This window comes from Lynx canadensis, chromosome A1 (assembly GCF_007474595.2).
Source record: "Lynx canadensis isolate LIC74 chromosome A1, mLynCan4.pri.v2, whole genome shotgun sequence".
In the NCBI taxonomy this organism is placed as follows: Eukaryota; Metazoa; Chordata; class Mammalia; order Carnivora; family Felidae; genus Lynx; species Lynx canadensis.
The window spans coordinates 36,073,565-36,090,508 of NC_044303.2; the positions used below are offsets into that span (position 1 = coordinate 36,073,565).

The 16,944-nt window shown below is 40.8% G+C and overlaps 1 protein-coding gene across 1 annotated transcript in view; it reads right to left on the reverse strand.

Moving 5' to 3' along the window:
- DIAPH3 (diaphanous related formin 3) overlaps positions 1 to 16,045 on the reverse strand; it is a 510,843-nt gene extending 494,798 nt beyond the window's left edge. Inside the window, 1 exon segment of the mRNA XM_030311865.1 lies at positions 15,781 to 16,045. Coding sequence (XP_030167725.1) covers positions 15,781 to 15,957 — 177 coding nt within the window. The 5' untranslated portion in view covers positions 15,958 to 16,045.
- Positions 16,046 to 16,944: the final 899 nt, after the last annotated feature.

Below are 16,944 nucleotides of genomic sequence, written 5' to 3' on the forward strand. Positions count from 1 at the left end.
CGGCGGGGCTGGAAATGCAACCTTGGTCACGATGACTCCAAAACCCAGACTCACTCCCCATCCCTTTTCTCAGTGCCCCCCCCCCCCCCCCCCCCCCCGCAACAACAGGACAGCTGCTGGTATCAGCTCGAGGGAGGAGGGCTTGACGTGGAAATGAAGCAGTTTCTGAAGCACAGATATTTAAAAATGAAATGTGAACGAGAAAAATGAGCATAATTCCAAGTGGATGATTATTAAGTGTTTTAACACCAACAACAAAATGCTATCTTAAACGTTCAGGTGGATGACGGGGCTCCTGATTGGCTCGGTCGGTTGGGCGTCGGACTTCAGCTCAGGTCATGATCTCACAGCTCGGTGAGTTCGAGCCCCACCGCTCTGTGCTGACAGCTCAGAGCCTGGAGACTGCTTCGGATTCTGTGTCTCCCTCCCTCTCTGCCCCTAACCCACTCGCATTCTGTCTCTGTCTCTCTCAAAAATAAACATTAAAAAATTTTTTTTTTTTAAAGTTCAGGTGGATGAGTATAAGGAGCTGAGAGCAAGGGATTGTAATTTCTGTAAACTGACTAACACGAACAAGAATGTCTATTTTGTGAGGGAGTTTCCCCCTTTAGGTCCTAAAGTTGCTCTCTGAAGTGTATAATAGAGATTGAGTGAATAGGGTTTTTTTTATTATTATTATTATTTCTAACACCTAGAATTTAAGCTGTAGGATGTACTACAAGCCTTATAAACCATGCCCTCCCAATTCAGACTAAAACATAAACCACAAAAATATCCACATCCAAAAAAAAAACCAAAAAACAAAAAACAGATCCACATCAAAAATTACAGGGTAATAGCTAATCAAAGAAATTAAGGGTTTTTTTAATGTTTATTTGTTTGAGAGAGAAAGAGTGGAGGGGAAGGGAAGAGAGAGAGAGAGAGAGACAGAGAGAATCTCAAGCAGACTCCCCACTCAGTGTAGAGTCTGATGGGGTTGGGGGAGGGAGGGGAGCTCGATCCCACGAACCACTAGATCATGACCTGAACCAATCTCAAGAGTTGGATGCTTTACTGACTGAGTCACCCAGGTGCCCCAGAATATTAGGTTTTTTTAATTATTGATGAAGTTTGAGCTCTTTATAATAACTAAATCACCACTAAGTTTTCTTGCATTAATTTGATTACTACTTTTTGTACTATTCTCTAAATTGTTTTGTCAATGAAAATGAGTCCAAAGGATGATTTTCATATTACAAAGTTAACTTCTGAAAAACAAAAAAAGAGCACATTCCCAACTGTTACATGCAGTCCTAGTGTTATGCATAAAAGGTAGGTCATTTTACTTTTTTTAGAAATATTAACCAAGCTGAATCTAGTTAGTGTCTAAGCTAACCAGACAATATGCTACACCTGGCACAGAAAGACCTATAAAACACAGCACCTGCCCTGAAGGAGGATACAATCCAGTAGGCTGTAGAGAAAAAAATAAAGAGCCTGAGTCACTTATTTCCCCTTTCTGGTAATTCAGAAAATAATTTCACAAAAGCAACTGTCCTACAAGGGCTACACATACTAAAATACACAGGTTCCTCATCTTAATGCTTTTCTTTGCACTTATCCAAAGGCATCTAGAAAGGTAAATCCTTGAATGGTACAGAGCAGCCCAATACAGCACCAAAATTTGCACTGTGTCATATCACCACACAGTGAAATTCCAGCACATAGCATTCTATGTCACAAGTTAGAGTTTGAACACACCAATTTCTGCAGGCAAGCCACAGGCTCAAGCAACTACAGCCTAAACTGCCCTTGGCAATCTTCTAGCAGTGCCAAAATTCAACACCCTCTACCAAGAGCCCAAGGATATTTGTAAAGAACTTCTAAAAGTACATCATTTCATGACAATAATCCCATAATTCAAGCACACCAATAAAACAAGTCAACAAGGATTATGGGGAAGTCCTCAGTTGATAGCCAGAGCCATGAGAAGGCACCCAATGAGCCTAACAACTTAGTGCAAATTATCAAGGACTGCAGATCTTGCAAAGGTGTGAAGGTAACCCTCCCCTATTTTTCTCTTCTGTTTGAAATATAATTGACATGTAACGTGTCAATGTAAGGTGTACGAAGTGTTGATTTCATACACTTAAATATTGCAATGATTACTGCCGTGGCGTTAGCTAATACCTCTATCACAGCACATAATTGTCACTTATTTTTTGTACTGAAAACATTTAAGATGCAGCCTCTTAGCAATTTGAGGGTATATAATACAGTATTGTTGACTATAATCACTAAACGGTGCATTAAAGATCTAGAACTTACGTTTTACTTGGAAATTTGTAGTCTTTAACCTCTCCCCAATTCCCCCATCCTTCCCAATTCCTGGCCCCTGGTAACCACCATTCCTCTTTCTGTTTGTACAAGTGTGGCTTTTTTAGAGGCTACATTGTAAGTGTTATCATAGACTATCTGTCTTTCTCTTTCCAGCTTATCTCCCTAAGCATAATGTCATCAAAGTCCATCCATGCTGTCACAAAAAGTAGGTTTTCCTTCTTTCTCATGGCTGAAAAATATTCCAGTGTGTGTGTATACATATACTGCATCTTCTTTTATCCATTCATTTGTTGACACTTAGATTGTTTCCATATCTTGGCTATTGTGAATAATGCTACCATAAACATGGGAGTGAAGATATCTCTTTGAGATCTTGATTTCATTTCCTTTGGATATATCCTGTGGGACTGCTGAATTATATAATCCTATTTACAATTTGTTGAGGCGTCTCCACAATGTTTTCCATCGTGGCGGCTCCAATTTACAGTCCCCACAACAGGGCACAAGGGTTCCCTCTACATCCTCACCAACACTTGTTATCTCATCTTCTTGATGACAACCATTCTATCAGGTGTGACCTCACACCTGTTTCTGTCATTGCTGATGTTGTTTTGCTCATAAACCTTTCACTAATGGTGGCATCAGAGGCTATGAAAGTACATCATCTTTGCAGAATGAGATGTGCATGTTATCCAACAGGAATAACTCGTCACATCACTGTAGGCAGTCTGACTTATAGGAGAAGACGCTGAAGACCACAGGCAGACCCTTTAAAATGAATATAGGTCAAAGTTCGTCATTGGCCACTAGCTTACACATGGCTAGTTAATTCAAATTAAACCAAATTAAAAAGTCAGCTCATAGAGCTAGTGACTAGCAAACTGGACATAGCAGAACAGAATATTTATATCATCAAAGAAAGTTCTGAAAAACACTGATCTAAGTAGTAGTAAAAGCTAAAGAAATGGACAAGATCATGCTGAAAGGAGGTATAAAATGGAAGATGATGATCTGAGACAGTACCTGAGAACACTAATTTAAAAGGGTGCAAAGGGGACACCTGGGTGGCTCAGTTGGTTAAGCGTCCAACTCTTGACTTAGGCTTAGGTCATGATCTCACAGTTCATGGGATTGAGCCCCACACTGGGCTCTGCACTGAGAGTGGAGCCTACTTGGGACTCTCTCTCTCCCTATCTCTCTGCCCCTCACCTGACTGTGCGCTTGCTCTCCCTCGCTCTCTCGCTCTCTCTCTCAAAATAAACATTAAAAAAAATGAAAATAAAAGGGTGCAAGAAGTGATGAGCAAAGATCAGAAGAGACAGATAATCAGCATTATCAGTGCTAATAGTGTGAAGAAGATGAAATTTGAAAAATCAGCCACCAAGTTGGCAATTGTCGATCTGCCAAAGCAATTTTAGTGGAATGAACAGAAGCAAAGGCAAGGTTGAGAAACCAAAGGGAGGTGGCTTCCTTCCTCAATGAGCGCTCTCCACCCTTTGCCAATGCCATCATAATAGTAGAAAAAGGTAAGAGCTGTTTAGTACTTATGTGTTAACCCCCATTCTAACACACTGAATCATCATATCTAATATATAACATAGGTACTAATGTTCCCATTTTATAGATGAAGAAACAGAGAAAAACACACAGAGAAAAACACAGTAATTTTCCAAGGTCACACGGCTATCAAATACAGAGCGAGGATTCAAACTCAGGTGAATTTCAGAGCCTGAGTCCTTCAAGATTACACAAAATGGACTCCTCAGTAACACTTCCCACCCGTTGGTTCACACTTCTCTTCATACCAGACTGAATATTAGCCTTTTAAAGTCAAGGAATAAATTGTAACTACCTGTGCTATACGGTATAAAGAACATTCAAATATTTACTGAACAAATGAAAAGAACTAATTGACAGAATTTGGCAACAAGGGAAGGAAACAGAGCATCGATCGTATTCAGCAGGGGAAAAGAGGTCAAGGAAAGTTGGAGAGGAAAGCTGTTTGGTTTTGCTTCTGCTTTTTCTTTTATAATGGAAGACACTGGAACATTCTTAGAGAATGCAACCTCTAAGGAGTGAAACATACCTAATGGAACAGGACTGGGGCAAGAACGGTGGTAAAGGGATTAACCTTGAACAGGAACACAGACATTTCTTCTGTGGATATTGGAGGGGAGAGGAGGAAGAGTTGCAGATATAGAAGATTACAGGTGCAGACAGCAGGAAATTGAGCAAGTTCAAGCAAAATATCCTTTATTTTCTCTCTGAAGAGGGTGTCAAGGTGAGTGCTAAGAGTCAGGGGTAACCATCTCTAAGATCTTTTAAGGGAACGCTGCGGAATGTTCCCGTGTGGATACAAGTGGGTATTTTACACACACACACACAGAATATCATTAAACGATACAAAAGAAAATAATAGAAGTCACCGCGGCCTCTGTACGGGAAAAAGCTGAATTGGTCGCCTGGGATGTAAGGAAGTCTCAGTGAATCTCACTCTGTAATCTTAAATTCGTGGGCTTTTTAAGAAGTGCACACACTACTTTTTCAGTTTAAAAAAAAACTATTTACAAAAAAAAGGATCAGGCCCATAGTGAAGGGAAAGAGAGTGATGATAATGGTTTAGCATAAAAGTCAAGAGAAATGGAAAAGAAGGTAACCAAAGAGCTAGTTCAAAGCCAGGACTCTGGAGTTAGACTGTGTGTGCCGATATCCACCGCTCCCTATTCCCAGCTGTGGCACCTCAGGAAAGTCCCCAGAGCCCTCCTCCTGTGCCTCAGTTCCATCAGGTCCAACACAAGGGTGCTGAGAGTGCCCACTTAGAAGCAGTGAATTAGGATTAAGTGATTAAAATCGTGCCCAGCCCACTGTAAGAGCTGAATAAATGTAGCTATTGTGATGATGATGATTACTGAGCAGCTTTCAGGACCCAGCTAATCAACGGGGCCCAGAGACACTGAATGTTAGGGAATCAGTTCACATAGCTGGGAAGGTTTCCACCCTGATGCAGCGGCCCAGTGAAGACACAGAGAGCCTGTCAGGTTGCTCTAGGCTTGGAGATCTGAGGCACAGAACAAGGAAGTCAGAGGTCTTATTATTTATTTACATTCTACCCTACCTCGGCTTTGAGGAGGCAAGGAATGTGAAGGCATCCTAGTTCAAAAGGAGGTCCAGGGTTACTTTTACGGAGTGTGGCTACGGTGTGGAGCAAATGTCAGCGGGAAGCTGACAGAGAAAGAAAGAGAGGCAAGGTCATGGGGCTGGAGATCTAGATGAAACAGAAAGGGTGTGGGGGGGATATGTCCAGGACCCAAACCTCCTGGTGTGTTCCCCACCACAATTAAGGTCAAGTTGGGTCTCTGGACACAAAGCAGGTGTCCAACAGGAGCGTAGGGAAAAAGGGAGGTGAGAAGCTAAAAAGAATGGTCAAAATGCTGCTGATAACAGACATCCTGTCACATGCCCTTCAAAATGACCAGCCCTAGAGAATTCAGTCCTACAGATGAGATTCCCCTACTTTGGTATCTGAGAAAAAATCAAAAGAGTAAAACTCATAATAGCTGTCATGTATTAACTGCTAGGCACTGTGCCCAAACTACTGTAACATGCATTACCTCAAGCAATCCTTACAACAATCTGTAAGTGGACATACTGTCATCATCTAATCCATTTCACAGATAGGAAAACTGAGGCACAGAAGTTAATGAATTTGCCCAAGGATACACAGCCATATTTGAATCCATTGAATCCATCCTGAGCCCTTTTTACCACCATAGGGCTCTAAAGCCACATTGCCAGGCCCCCAAAGGAGCCCAAATTGGCAGGCCCAGTTCTCCAGTGACCCAGATTTGTTTCTGGTAACCTTTACGTGCCCTTGCCCACCACCACTGAAATCTTTTATAAAAAGAAATAGACATTTAGGGTATATCAATAACATTTCAATTTGAGTTAATCATGACTAGATTAATGAACCAGGTGGTGTAAGGTTACAAGAGTAGTTCTGCATAGATTTCCAATTAGCAAAGCATCACAAACCTAGTGGGAGTAAGCTCAAGCCTATGCCAAGCATTACAGAGAGGAAGAGTGACTTCCAAAAGCTCACAAACACATGCATAAAGTAAATGAAAGCAGGTTCAAGATAACATATCCATAACAGCAAAATAATACCCTCAGAAGAGAGGCTGACTGAAGTTAGAGCATGGTGCTAATTGGAGACCATCACCTTCTACGAAGAGATGAAACTGTCACATTGAATTTCTGATTGCAGATTAAGTGCATTCTGTTTTTCATGTTCATTTCTCAGACTGTCAAATTTTTCATTAGAAATGAATTGTAATTGTCCTTATAAATTGCATTCTACCCAAGGATTTGATCCACAAAACAGTTTATTACTACAGTACAGTCCATAATTAATGTCACCAATTCGTAAATCCTAGTTAAAAACTGAATGCTGCATAGTTTCATTTTAGGATGCCCAAATAAACAACCCACCTCAGAAAAAAGCAGCAATTACAGGATAAACTCCCACATCCTGGGAAGATACTTTATAATAAAATAAGCCTTATAAATGCACTATTATGGATCTTACAATTAGACTAATCCATGTATCTTACTAAGAGTTTCAAGAAATTCTACATCATAACTCCAAAAGAAGCATGTACTTTTCTTTTTTAACCTCCAGAATAACCTAGAATTAGCAATAATATCCTTGGAGAGTTGAACAGGTATTTAGCCATCTTTAACCCATGAAGGTCCCTCATGAAATAAACAAAAAGCCCTGTAAGCCCTTTACCTCAAGAAAATAAAGAGCAAAGATTACAAGGAGATATTGATAGGAAGGGAGAAAACAGACATTTTAATAGGATTTATACAGTTTCATTTCTGAAGCTTATTGGAGAGTACATCGTGTTCTATATACCTCTTTTGTATGATTTATTATATATATATATGAATATATTGTATTGTAATATTGTATTGTATGTAATATTGTATTATTGTATGACTACATATATATTATTGAGGGTAAACATTTCCTTTGAAGTTAAAATATATATATATACATATATGTATATATATATGTATGTATATATATATACATATATGTATAATATATATTTTTTTTTACCCTCAATAAATTATTTAGAAGTAAACTGTTTTGGGGTACCTGGGTGGCTCAGTCAGTTAAGCATCCGACTTTGGCTCAGTCATGATCTCAGGGTTCATGAGTTGGAGCCTGCATCAGGCTTTTTGCTGACAGCAGGGATCCGGCTTTGGATCCTCTGTCCCCCTCTCTCTGCCCCTCCCCCGCTTGTGTGCTCTCTGTCTCACACAGGCGCTCTCTCTCTCTCTCTCTCTGAAAAATAAACATTTAAAAAAAGAGAAGTAAACTGTTATGAAGCATATTGTAAACATCCTTCACAACTGATAAACATTTACTAGTTACTTCTAGCTCATCACTAGTGAAAAACTAAAGGTACAAAAACCTTGGCCTGGTTCAAGTACTCTAACTTCTTGACTTACGTCAGCTCTTGGATTCCTGAAGCCAAGGTCTACAGTTCTCTTCACAGACTCTCCAGGTCCATTAGGCTTTTTAAATTTTGTATTTTTCCAAGATTATCTTAAACATTTGAAGTGAAAGAAGCATAATCTGGACAATCTGAATGGCCACTCTACGACCATGCTCCTTCCACCAGGCACTTCTGGTATCCACACTGCTATGTGTGTGTACTACCACAGGGCATTAGAAGAAGCCAAACAACACCAATCATGCTACATAGGTGTTCACAATCTCCCCTACATAGGAGGAATTAAGTTGTCTATAACTCCAAAATGACACTATTCAAGGAACCACGTACTTAGAGCTATGGCAAGTTAAATTTCAAGAGAAAAACGAATATAGATGCTGGTGGTCTTGGGTGCGATTCTTTCTGCCCTGTTTCAACAGTTTCATACAACTTACTAGAAAATATGTACATATGGCTATATTTTTTTTAGATTTATATATATTTTTTATCATAAACAAGCTTATAAGAGTTCACCATTTCACTCAGAGCCTCAAGTTAAGATCTTGTGAAAGAGATAGTGATGTCAGATGACAGGTCTCTACCCAGTGTGGGGCTGAGTCTTTGGATTTATCACTGTACTTTGCTTCCTCAGTCTCTGGGATTCCATTTCCATCCAAGACTCTAGCAGGCAAAAAGGAAAACAGCAAGCCATACACGTATCTTTCCACTATTAAATCCAACACTGATGACTTAATTTCAGTGAAACATCATCATCAATCACATTAAATTAATGTTGTTGTTCATTTGAATTTTATTGGTTTTATAGTTTTGTTTTTGGTTTTATATGTAAATCTGTTTGAGTTTTATAGTTGTAAAAGCGCCATAAGCATAAGGAGTTATATTTTTAGTTTTATATCTATACATATATAAGCAACATTATTTTTATTATCATTCAAGTCCACATTGGAGTAGCACAAGGATTTTTTTCTAAGTTTGAGGTTGTTTCCTTTGTAGGTTTCTTTTCTAAGTTTCATCTGCACGCAGATGTCAGAGTTTCATGATCCGCATTTTACACATAAAACCATAACCCCCTCCCCTCCGAAAGCTTCAGCAATTTGCTCTGACCATTCAGCCATCACAATCAGAAGTCTGCATCAACCCGAATGGCACCTGGCATGCCGGGATAAGAACTGAGAATGGGACGACTCCGCCTCCACCACACTATGAGGAAAAAGCCTGACCCCGTTAGGAGTTTCCAGCATAGGAAAGTAATTCAAATATCCAGCATAATATCCCCAACGCCCTACGATCTAGAAAAAGATTGTACTACTGCTAGTACTACTAACGATGACAGCAGCAACAATCCTATAAACGGCAAATATTTAAGTAGCAGTTACAATGAGTCAGGTACCATTCTAGGTCCATCACGTAGTAACCTTTAATCTTCCCAACAATCCCATTTTGCACCTGAGGCGACGGAGGCATGGAGAGAAGTAACTTGCCCAAGTAATGCATCATATAGCTAGGATTCAAACTCTAAAAGCGGTCCGGGTCCCTGCTCATAAATGCTATTCACGGTGCCTTTTCTATAAAAAGCTGTACAAAAGGATAGCAGTGGATCTTTTTGAAGAATCAAATCTATGGCAAGCATTTCCGAACAGTTTTCATTAATTAGCTAGTAACTGAAATATTCCAGCACCAAAACTTAACTTATTGAAACTCTCAAATCCTCCCCTAAGTTAATAACGATTATTTGATTTGCTATTTGAGAAAATTACTCCCGACGGGAAGGTATTTCAATGCCACCCTGCTGCTACTGCGAGAAAAGTTACCTTTGTAGATCCTGTTCAAAGAAAGCTCATGCTTTGATCCTTAATATCCCATGAAGTAAAAGGTTACGCTTAATCTATATTTTATAGACCTAAAAGTCAAATTAGTTTCTGGGATAAACAAGCAGAGTGTGACAGTAAGCATATTCTGTGGCGTTCATGACATGCCTAGCTTGGAGGATACTATGTGCTGAGTTAAAGACAATTACATTCGGATAATACATAGCAGTTTTGTCTTGTATTATTCTGCAAGCATAAACAAGTTATACACATGTTAATTTACATTCTATATAAAAAGCCAATTTTAAATCCAATTTATAAGGCAATAAATATATAAAGATTCTAGGACACAGCAATAAAGTTATGCCATAAAGTAGAGTTAATTCACGACAACAATAATAAAAGCATGACAAATTTTAGCATTCTACCAACTGCACAAAGGTGTTTCAGGTAACATCTGTTCAGAAGCAATTGCTACAAGACAGACTAGATGAGATGCAAGGTTTCACAGTGTAATAAATGTATGTCAGTTTGCTTGCTTCGTAATTAAAGACATGAGTCTTTGAAAAAAAGCAATTAAGCCTTGCTCTAAATCTGAGACAATTATCCCTACTCCCACCCCTTTTTACCCACCAAAAAAAAAAAAAAAAAAAAAGATCCAGAGTGATCCAGAAGTAATAACTACCATATATCATCTATTTTCAGCAGCTAAACATACTCCCAAAAGCCACTTTATATATTTTGGTAGCTTTTGATAAATTATATATTAACCAACAGAGAAAACTTCTTTTCCTCTGTCAGGAAAAAAACAAAAGTCTGGGACAATTCAGGCAATTTACTTAAAAGACTGGCCTGAAGAAAATAAATGATCTTACCTTATGAAGGTTTCAGTGTCAGATGGGTTAGTTGGAATTTTGATATAACACTCAAGTGCCCAAATAAGAACACTGCCTCCGATTCTTGACAATTTAACTCTAATACAACTGAAAGTATCACTTTAGCTGAGGACACAATGAAGAAATAAATTCAAAAGGCACACAAAAATAATTTCACATTTTTCTCAGCTTTCTAGCAACTTCGAAAATGAGGCAGCAGAACAAGTTGGAATCAAGTTCTAGCTCATGTTCCAGAGGACCAAACTGTTATCTTATATCCCCCCAAATCACGGTCCAAAAGAAAATGTTACCAAAAGGAAGACATTTAGGTGAATCTGACAGTTCTCCTAAAATACACATGGATGAACTGGTAAACCAAACCTTTTAACATGGTCACCCTCATAACTACACCTGTTGTGTTCATTTCCTGTGGCTGCCAAAACAAATTCCTACAAACTGAATGGCTCAGAACAAAAATGTATTCTCTCAGTGCTGGAAGCCTGAAGTCAGAAATCAGTTTCACTGGGCTCCAACCAAGGTGTTAGCAGTCCCGCTCTCCCTCGGAAGCTCTAGAGGAAACCAGTTCTTTTCTTCTTCTGGTTTCTTAGGGCTGACAGCATTCTCTGGCTTGTGGCTGCACCACTAACCTCTGCCTTTGAGTCACATCACATTCTCCTCTTCTGTAGTCAAATTTCCCCCTGCCTCCCTCTTACAAGGACACCTATGTTTGTTTGCATGTAGGGCCCAGCCCGGTAATCCAGAGTAATCTCCCCATTTAAAAACCCTTAATTTAAAAATCTTTTTGTTGCAATGGCAGGCAACATTCACAGGTTTCAGGGATTAAGACCTGGTTATCTTCTAGGGGGGGGGGGGGGTCAGTTTTCAGCCTGCCACAGCTGCCTCCAAATGAACCCAAAGCCAAGAGTTGGCCATGCACTAATCCCATCATGCCTACTCCAATTTCAGTTGCCCCTCCTCCAATAGTTCTCCCACTGGATTCCTCCTGCCACCTAACAACCTGCCTGTGATCAGGAAATCACTAATTCTGTACTCATTAAAGGTATTGCTATTTTTAATGGCTCTTGAGTGAGACAAGTAGTAAAAGTTAAAATTCCCAACAGCACAGAAGAGCAATACAGGACAGTGACTAAGAATGTAGGAGACAGCTTGCCAAGGTTCAAATCCTGTCCTCAGCAACAGGCAGTTGTGTGACCTAAGGCAATGCAACCTCTGCATTTTGCTTTTTCCAGCCAGCAAACAAGACTAATAATACCACATACCTCATAGGGTTGTTGTAAGGGTTAAAGGAGTTGATATACATATATATGGCGCATATATATATATATATATATATATACACACACACACACACACACATACACACACACATATATGGTACCTAGAACAGAGCTTCGTTCATTTATTAAAGTAACTGTTATTAGTAATGATGTCCAAAATGGTAGACACATATATATTACTGAACAGGGTGAAATATCTCTCACAACCAAAATTGAAGGTACAGTAATGACATAATTAAACAATAATGAACAATCTGTTCAATGGAAAGTATAAGATTAGATGCAAGATTTACACCAAAGTCTGTGACAACTTTTAAAGGATATTCTAATTAAAAAGAAGAGTCACTCTGCCAACTGGGACCACCAAACATACAGGCCTCCTGTCAAAACATTGACCCATGGCTTCTCCAGAAGCCACACATCCTGCTCTCAACACAGATATGGGGGCCACCACCTTGTGCACTGTGTGTTCATAAGAGTAGGACTGAAGCGCCCAGCGTCAAGTAGGGCAACTGTTTTGTTCTGTTCTACAAGGGAAACAGGACTCAGGCTCAGGTACTATGAGTGTGACCTATGGCAGGACAAAACTTCATGATCCTACTGAACTCCATCTACCTTCACAAAGCCTTCATCCAGGTACCTGCCTTGGCCTGCCAATCTCCTATGGTTTCATCCTGTCCCCGGTTACTAGCCTCAGCATCTCAATACTCACTGCTTACCATATTTTCTACTGAAATCAAGTTGGTTAGTTCACAAGCAGCCCCAAAGTAGTGGATTTCTTGTGTGGCCAAACTGTCCTACACTCACAACAGATGAATTTCTGTTTACACAGATCTATGGGGAGAAATTCTATACTACAAACTTGTATACACAAGGCAACAGTACCTTGAGACTCGCGACTGAACACACAGTAGAAAACAAGGACTGGTCTGCTTTACCAGGGCCTAAAGTAAACCAAGATTTCAGTGGGCCCCAGAGCTCATGCCTTCCAACCCAAGAACAGAGCAAGTGGCCAACTTACCACTCAGTTCTACTACCAGCTTGCAGCTTTGTGGAATGTGCCAAACACCTATATTATCGCTTTTCCTGTCGTATCACCAAACTCTGTTGCTTGTTCCAGTCAAAAGCAGCTGCCCCCAGCAACTCAAGCAAAAGCGAAGAAGTGCCTTGACATCTAGTAGTACAGCAAACTGAACTACAGAACAGTCACTTGTAGAGGCATTGCTAAGATCTCATGAGGAAGGGATGGTCTCCATCCTCAAAACAAGAGTTACTAGGGTGAGACTGAGAACAGGTGTGAAACAGGTTGACTGGGAAGAGCTACTCAGAAGGCAGCCTTCAGCCTGGAATACTGAGACACAGGCCAGGAACAGAGTTAGGGTTGTTAAAGCCCCCTAAGAGTCCTACTTCAGGTAGAGGTGGTCCCAAATCAGTGGCACTCTGAGAAAAGCATCGCCCATAATGCCTCTTGGAAGATAGGCTAAGATAAAGCAATGAGCTTACAAGCATGGGAAGAGAGAGTAGTAAGCCATCAGTTGCAATCAATGTAGATAGTCCAAAAAGTGCACATAACAGAACTATCAAATAAAGAATAAAAAGTCACATAGCAAATGACTTTGATCAACACGGCGGTTAGAAGCGCCAGTCCTCACACAGCCAAAAATTCATGTATAACTTGTGACTCCCCAAAAACTTAACTACCAATAGCCTTCTGTTGACTGGAAGCCTTACTGATAACCAATTAAGGCATATTTCGTATGTTATATTATATACTGTATTCCTACAACAAAGCTAGAGAAAAGAAAATGTTATTAAGAAAATAGTAAGAAAAAACAGATTTACAGTACTGTACTGTAATAAATCCATGCATTAAGTGCAGTTTAAACCCATGTTGTTCAACAGGCAACTGTAATTGCTAAACTTAAATATTCCAAGCAAGTTAAATATTCCAAGCAAGTTAAATATTCCAAGCAAGTTAAATTAAATATCCAAGCAAGTTAAATATTCCAAGCAAGTTATCTCTGATAACAGAATTAGTGAAATGGAAAATATAGCTAAAGAAACTATAAGTATCTAAATTAGTTTCAGGGATTACAAACAGTCCAAATCACCTCTAAATTAATTATGAAGACATGATTCAAATCAGACTCCTATCTAAAAACAAACACTGGGTGCATCTGGGTGGCTCAGCACAGAGCCTGCTTTGGATCCTCTGTCCCCCTCTCACGTGCTCTCTCTCCCTCTCAAAAATAAACATTAAAAAAAATAAAAAATAAAAACAAACACTGTATTTTTAGATATGTTTATTAACTTTAAAGCTTCAAAGTATTGCTTTTAGAGGTTTTTTGCATCTTTACAAAAACCCTTTTAGCATACTTAAGAGTGGCACCTGGGTGGCTCAGTCAGTTAAGGGTCTGACTGGCTCAGGTCATGATCTCATTGTATTTGAGTTCGAGCTGCGAGCTGCGTGGACAGCTTGGAGCCTACTTCAGATTTTGTGTCTCCTCCTCTTTCCCCTCCCCGCTCACGCTCTGTCTCTCTCTCAAAAATAAATAAAAATTAAAAAAATATAAAAACAACATACTTAAGAAATGAAAAACTAGAGCTAGAGAAGAGCTAGAATCCAAATCATGTAGATACATCCTTCAATGAAACTAAACCTAAATATTAATTATTTCACTTCTGTTTTCATAACCTCCTTGCTGGAAGTCACAGAAAATCCAAACGAAAATCCAAAATACCTCATGTATTCTGGAGCATAGAAGAAACAAAATGGAATGACATCATTAACCCAAACAAAAGACTCTAAAAGGAAAAAAAGTCACTGCCCCAGGATTCTTCTCATATTGGCTAGAATCCTGCCTCGCCAATTTAACTCTATCCTATTTGTTCCTCAACTCTACCAACAAAACAATCAACAACATAGTTGACCCTCCTGCAAATTCTGCCAGTCCTATGGCCCTCTTGCTACTTAACTTAGAAAAATTAATCCATGTTGTCCCTCATTTTCAGTATTCTGATACATCTCATAGCTCTGCTCCCAGCTTTATTCAACCATTACTTTTAATTGTTAGCAACTCACTCCTGCTCCACAAATGTCTATTCCCTTAAGGCATGTATCCTGACTTAAATTCCTAATGAGATTTATTTGTTCACAGAAGGCACATGCTGTGTTGTATAACCGTGCCTAAAACTGAAAAAGTTATATTCCATAACTCCATATTCCTAATTAAATGGAGGGGTCAAATATTAAATTTTCAATTGTTAGATTTACCCCAAATCTATTAACCTTCTGTGATTTATTTACACACATTTTTACAAAGCAGTCATCACTGCCTATTCTTTCAGTAGTGGACACCAACAAAAAGATTCACAAACCGCTGATCATGACATCTCCCTTGGGTGTTAAAGTAAGAGAAGCAACCAGAATAGCGAGTTTCTTTCCAATATAAACAAAACATTCCTTAGCAGTGACTACATAGCCCGCCAAGTTTTAAAACCTGTTGTTTCTCCTTGGAAAATTACAGCAGAAAAAGAAATACTACCCCCTAAAAGTTCACTTTGCTATGTCTCATACCCTCGGAGCCAGAAGGGTGGGGAGAAGTTCGACTCAACAAAATGCAAGGTTCACCTAGGTGACGTCAATACATTCACATTTGAACTGCTTTTCATGTCAGCCAGAACAAATGTGGGGCAACACAGTGACCAGTGAGTGTATTTGGCAGTGGGTCCAAACAGAACTGGACCCTGTCGTCGTAAATCTATTAGGAGACTGGAAGCTCTAGCAATCTAGAACAAAATGTAGCCCCCGACCCATTCCCGTTTACACCGTGGACCCACCCACCCACTCGGCTGTCAGCCAAGTCAGAGTTTCATGAAATTGAAGGATCCTGGGACCTGAGCCGCAGCCCTTCGGCCCTGCAGGAGCTTCCCCACCAAAGCTCCAGGCGAAACTTACAAACTTGGGGCGTTTCTCTCCAGGTTCCTCCGCGCCGCTGGGCGGAGGGTGCTGAGGGCCCTTCCGGCCCGGCATCTTGCTTTCCCGGCAGCCACGGAGCGAGGCTGAGGAGGGGTAGGGGGCCCCGGCGGCCGAGCCCTGCTTCGGGTGGTGCAGCCGAGGCCGGTGCCGATCCATCTTTCTGCGCAGCTCTCGGGGACGGAAAGAAGGCGGCTGAAATGCAAGCCACAAGCCGTGAGCGCGGGAATCTGCGGCGGATTAGCCTTCCCGGTTCCACCGCCAGCTGTGCGGGCCCAGCTCAGCCCAACTGCTGCGCCGGGGCCACCGCCAACACATCCGAAAACTCCCGCCACGGCTGACGGCTCGGGACCCGCCAATCCCGCGCCGCTTCGTCAAAGACATTCCCGGGATCCGCCTTTTCCGGGCAGAACGAAACATGATTGGCTGTGCCGCCCGTTCATTTCGCCACTCAACCGTGGCAGCTACCTTAAGGGCAAGGGCGGGATTAAGTCGCGAAAGCGCAGAAAACCTATTAGGAAGTTACCTGTCTGGGTTTATTTGGAATTTGGAGAACCGGCTCCTGCTAAACTGAAAGGCAAGCGAGACCCTCTGCACCACCATTCGAGCAGCGTTGGAATGTGAAATCATCTGCTAACGCTCTCTTGCCCCACTCGGGACGCCCTGGTGCGATGGCCACTGGGAAAAGTAGTTCTAGGATCTGCCCTGCAGGTGAGAACAACAGCAATCAGAACGCTCCAAGAGTATGTTGCCTGGATGTACCGAGCTCCTGCTGAGTACCCAAGTGCTGAGAGCCCTATCTGGAGTGGTAGAGGAGCCCACTAAAAATCAGAAAGGTCTAGGCCACGTCCTTAAGGAGCTCACATCTGTGCTTCACAAACCCTTACACAAATAACAAAATAATATAAATGTATAGCAGTTGTTTTAAAGGTTCACTGAGAGCAAAGAGGGGGGAATATTAAATCTGAAGGAGCAGAGCTGGAAAGGCTTAAGTAAGAGTCCATGGATTTTCACTAGGCAGGCAAGAGTGGCAAGACATCAGATGTGAGGCATTCAGAGCTGGAAGCAAGGCCAAGAGCACTCAAGAGCATAGAGCCGAAAACTTCAAGAGCCTACAGTGAAGGGCCAGTGAAGAGCCTTGAGCTG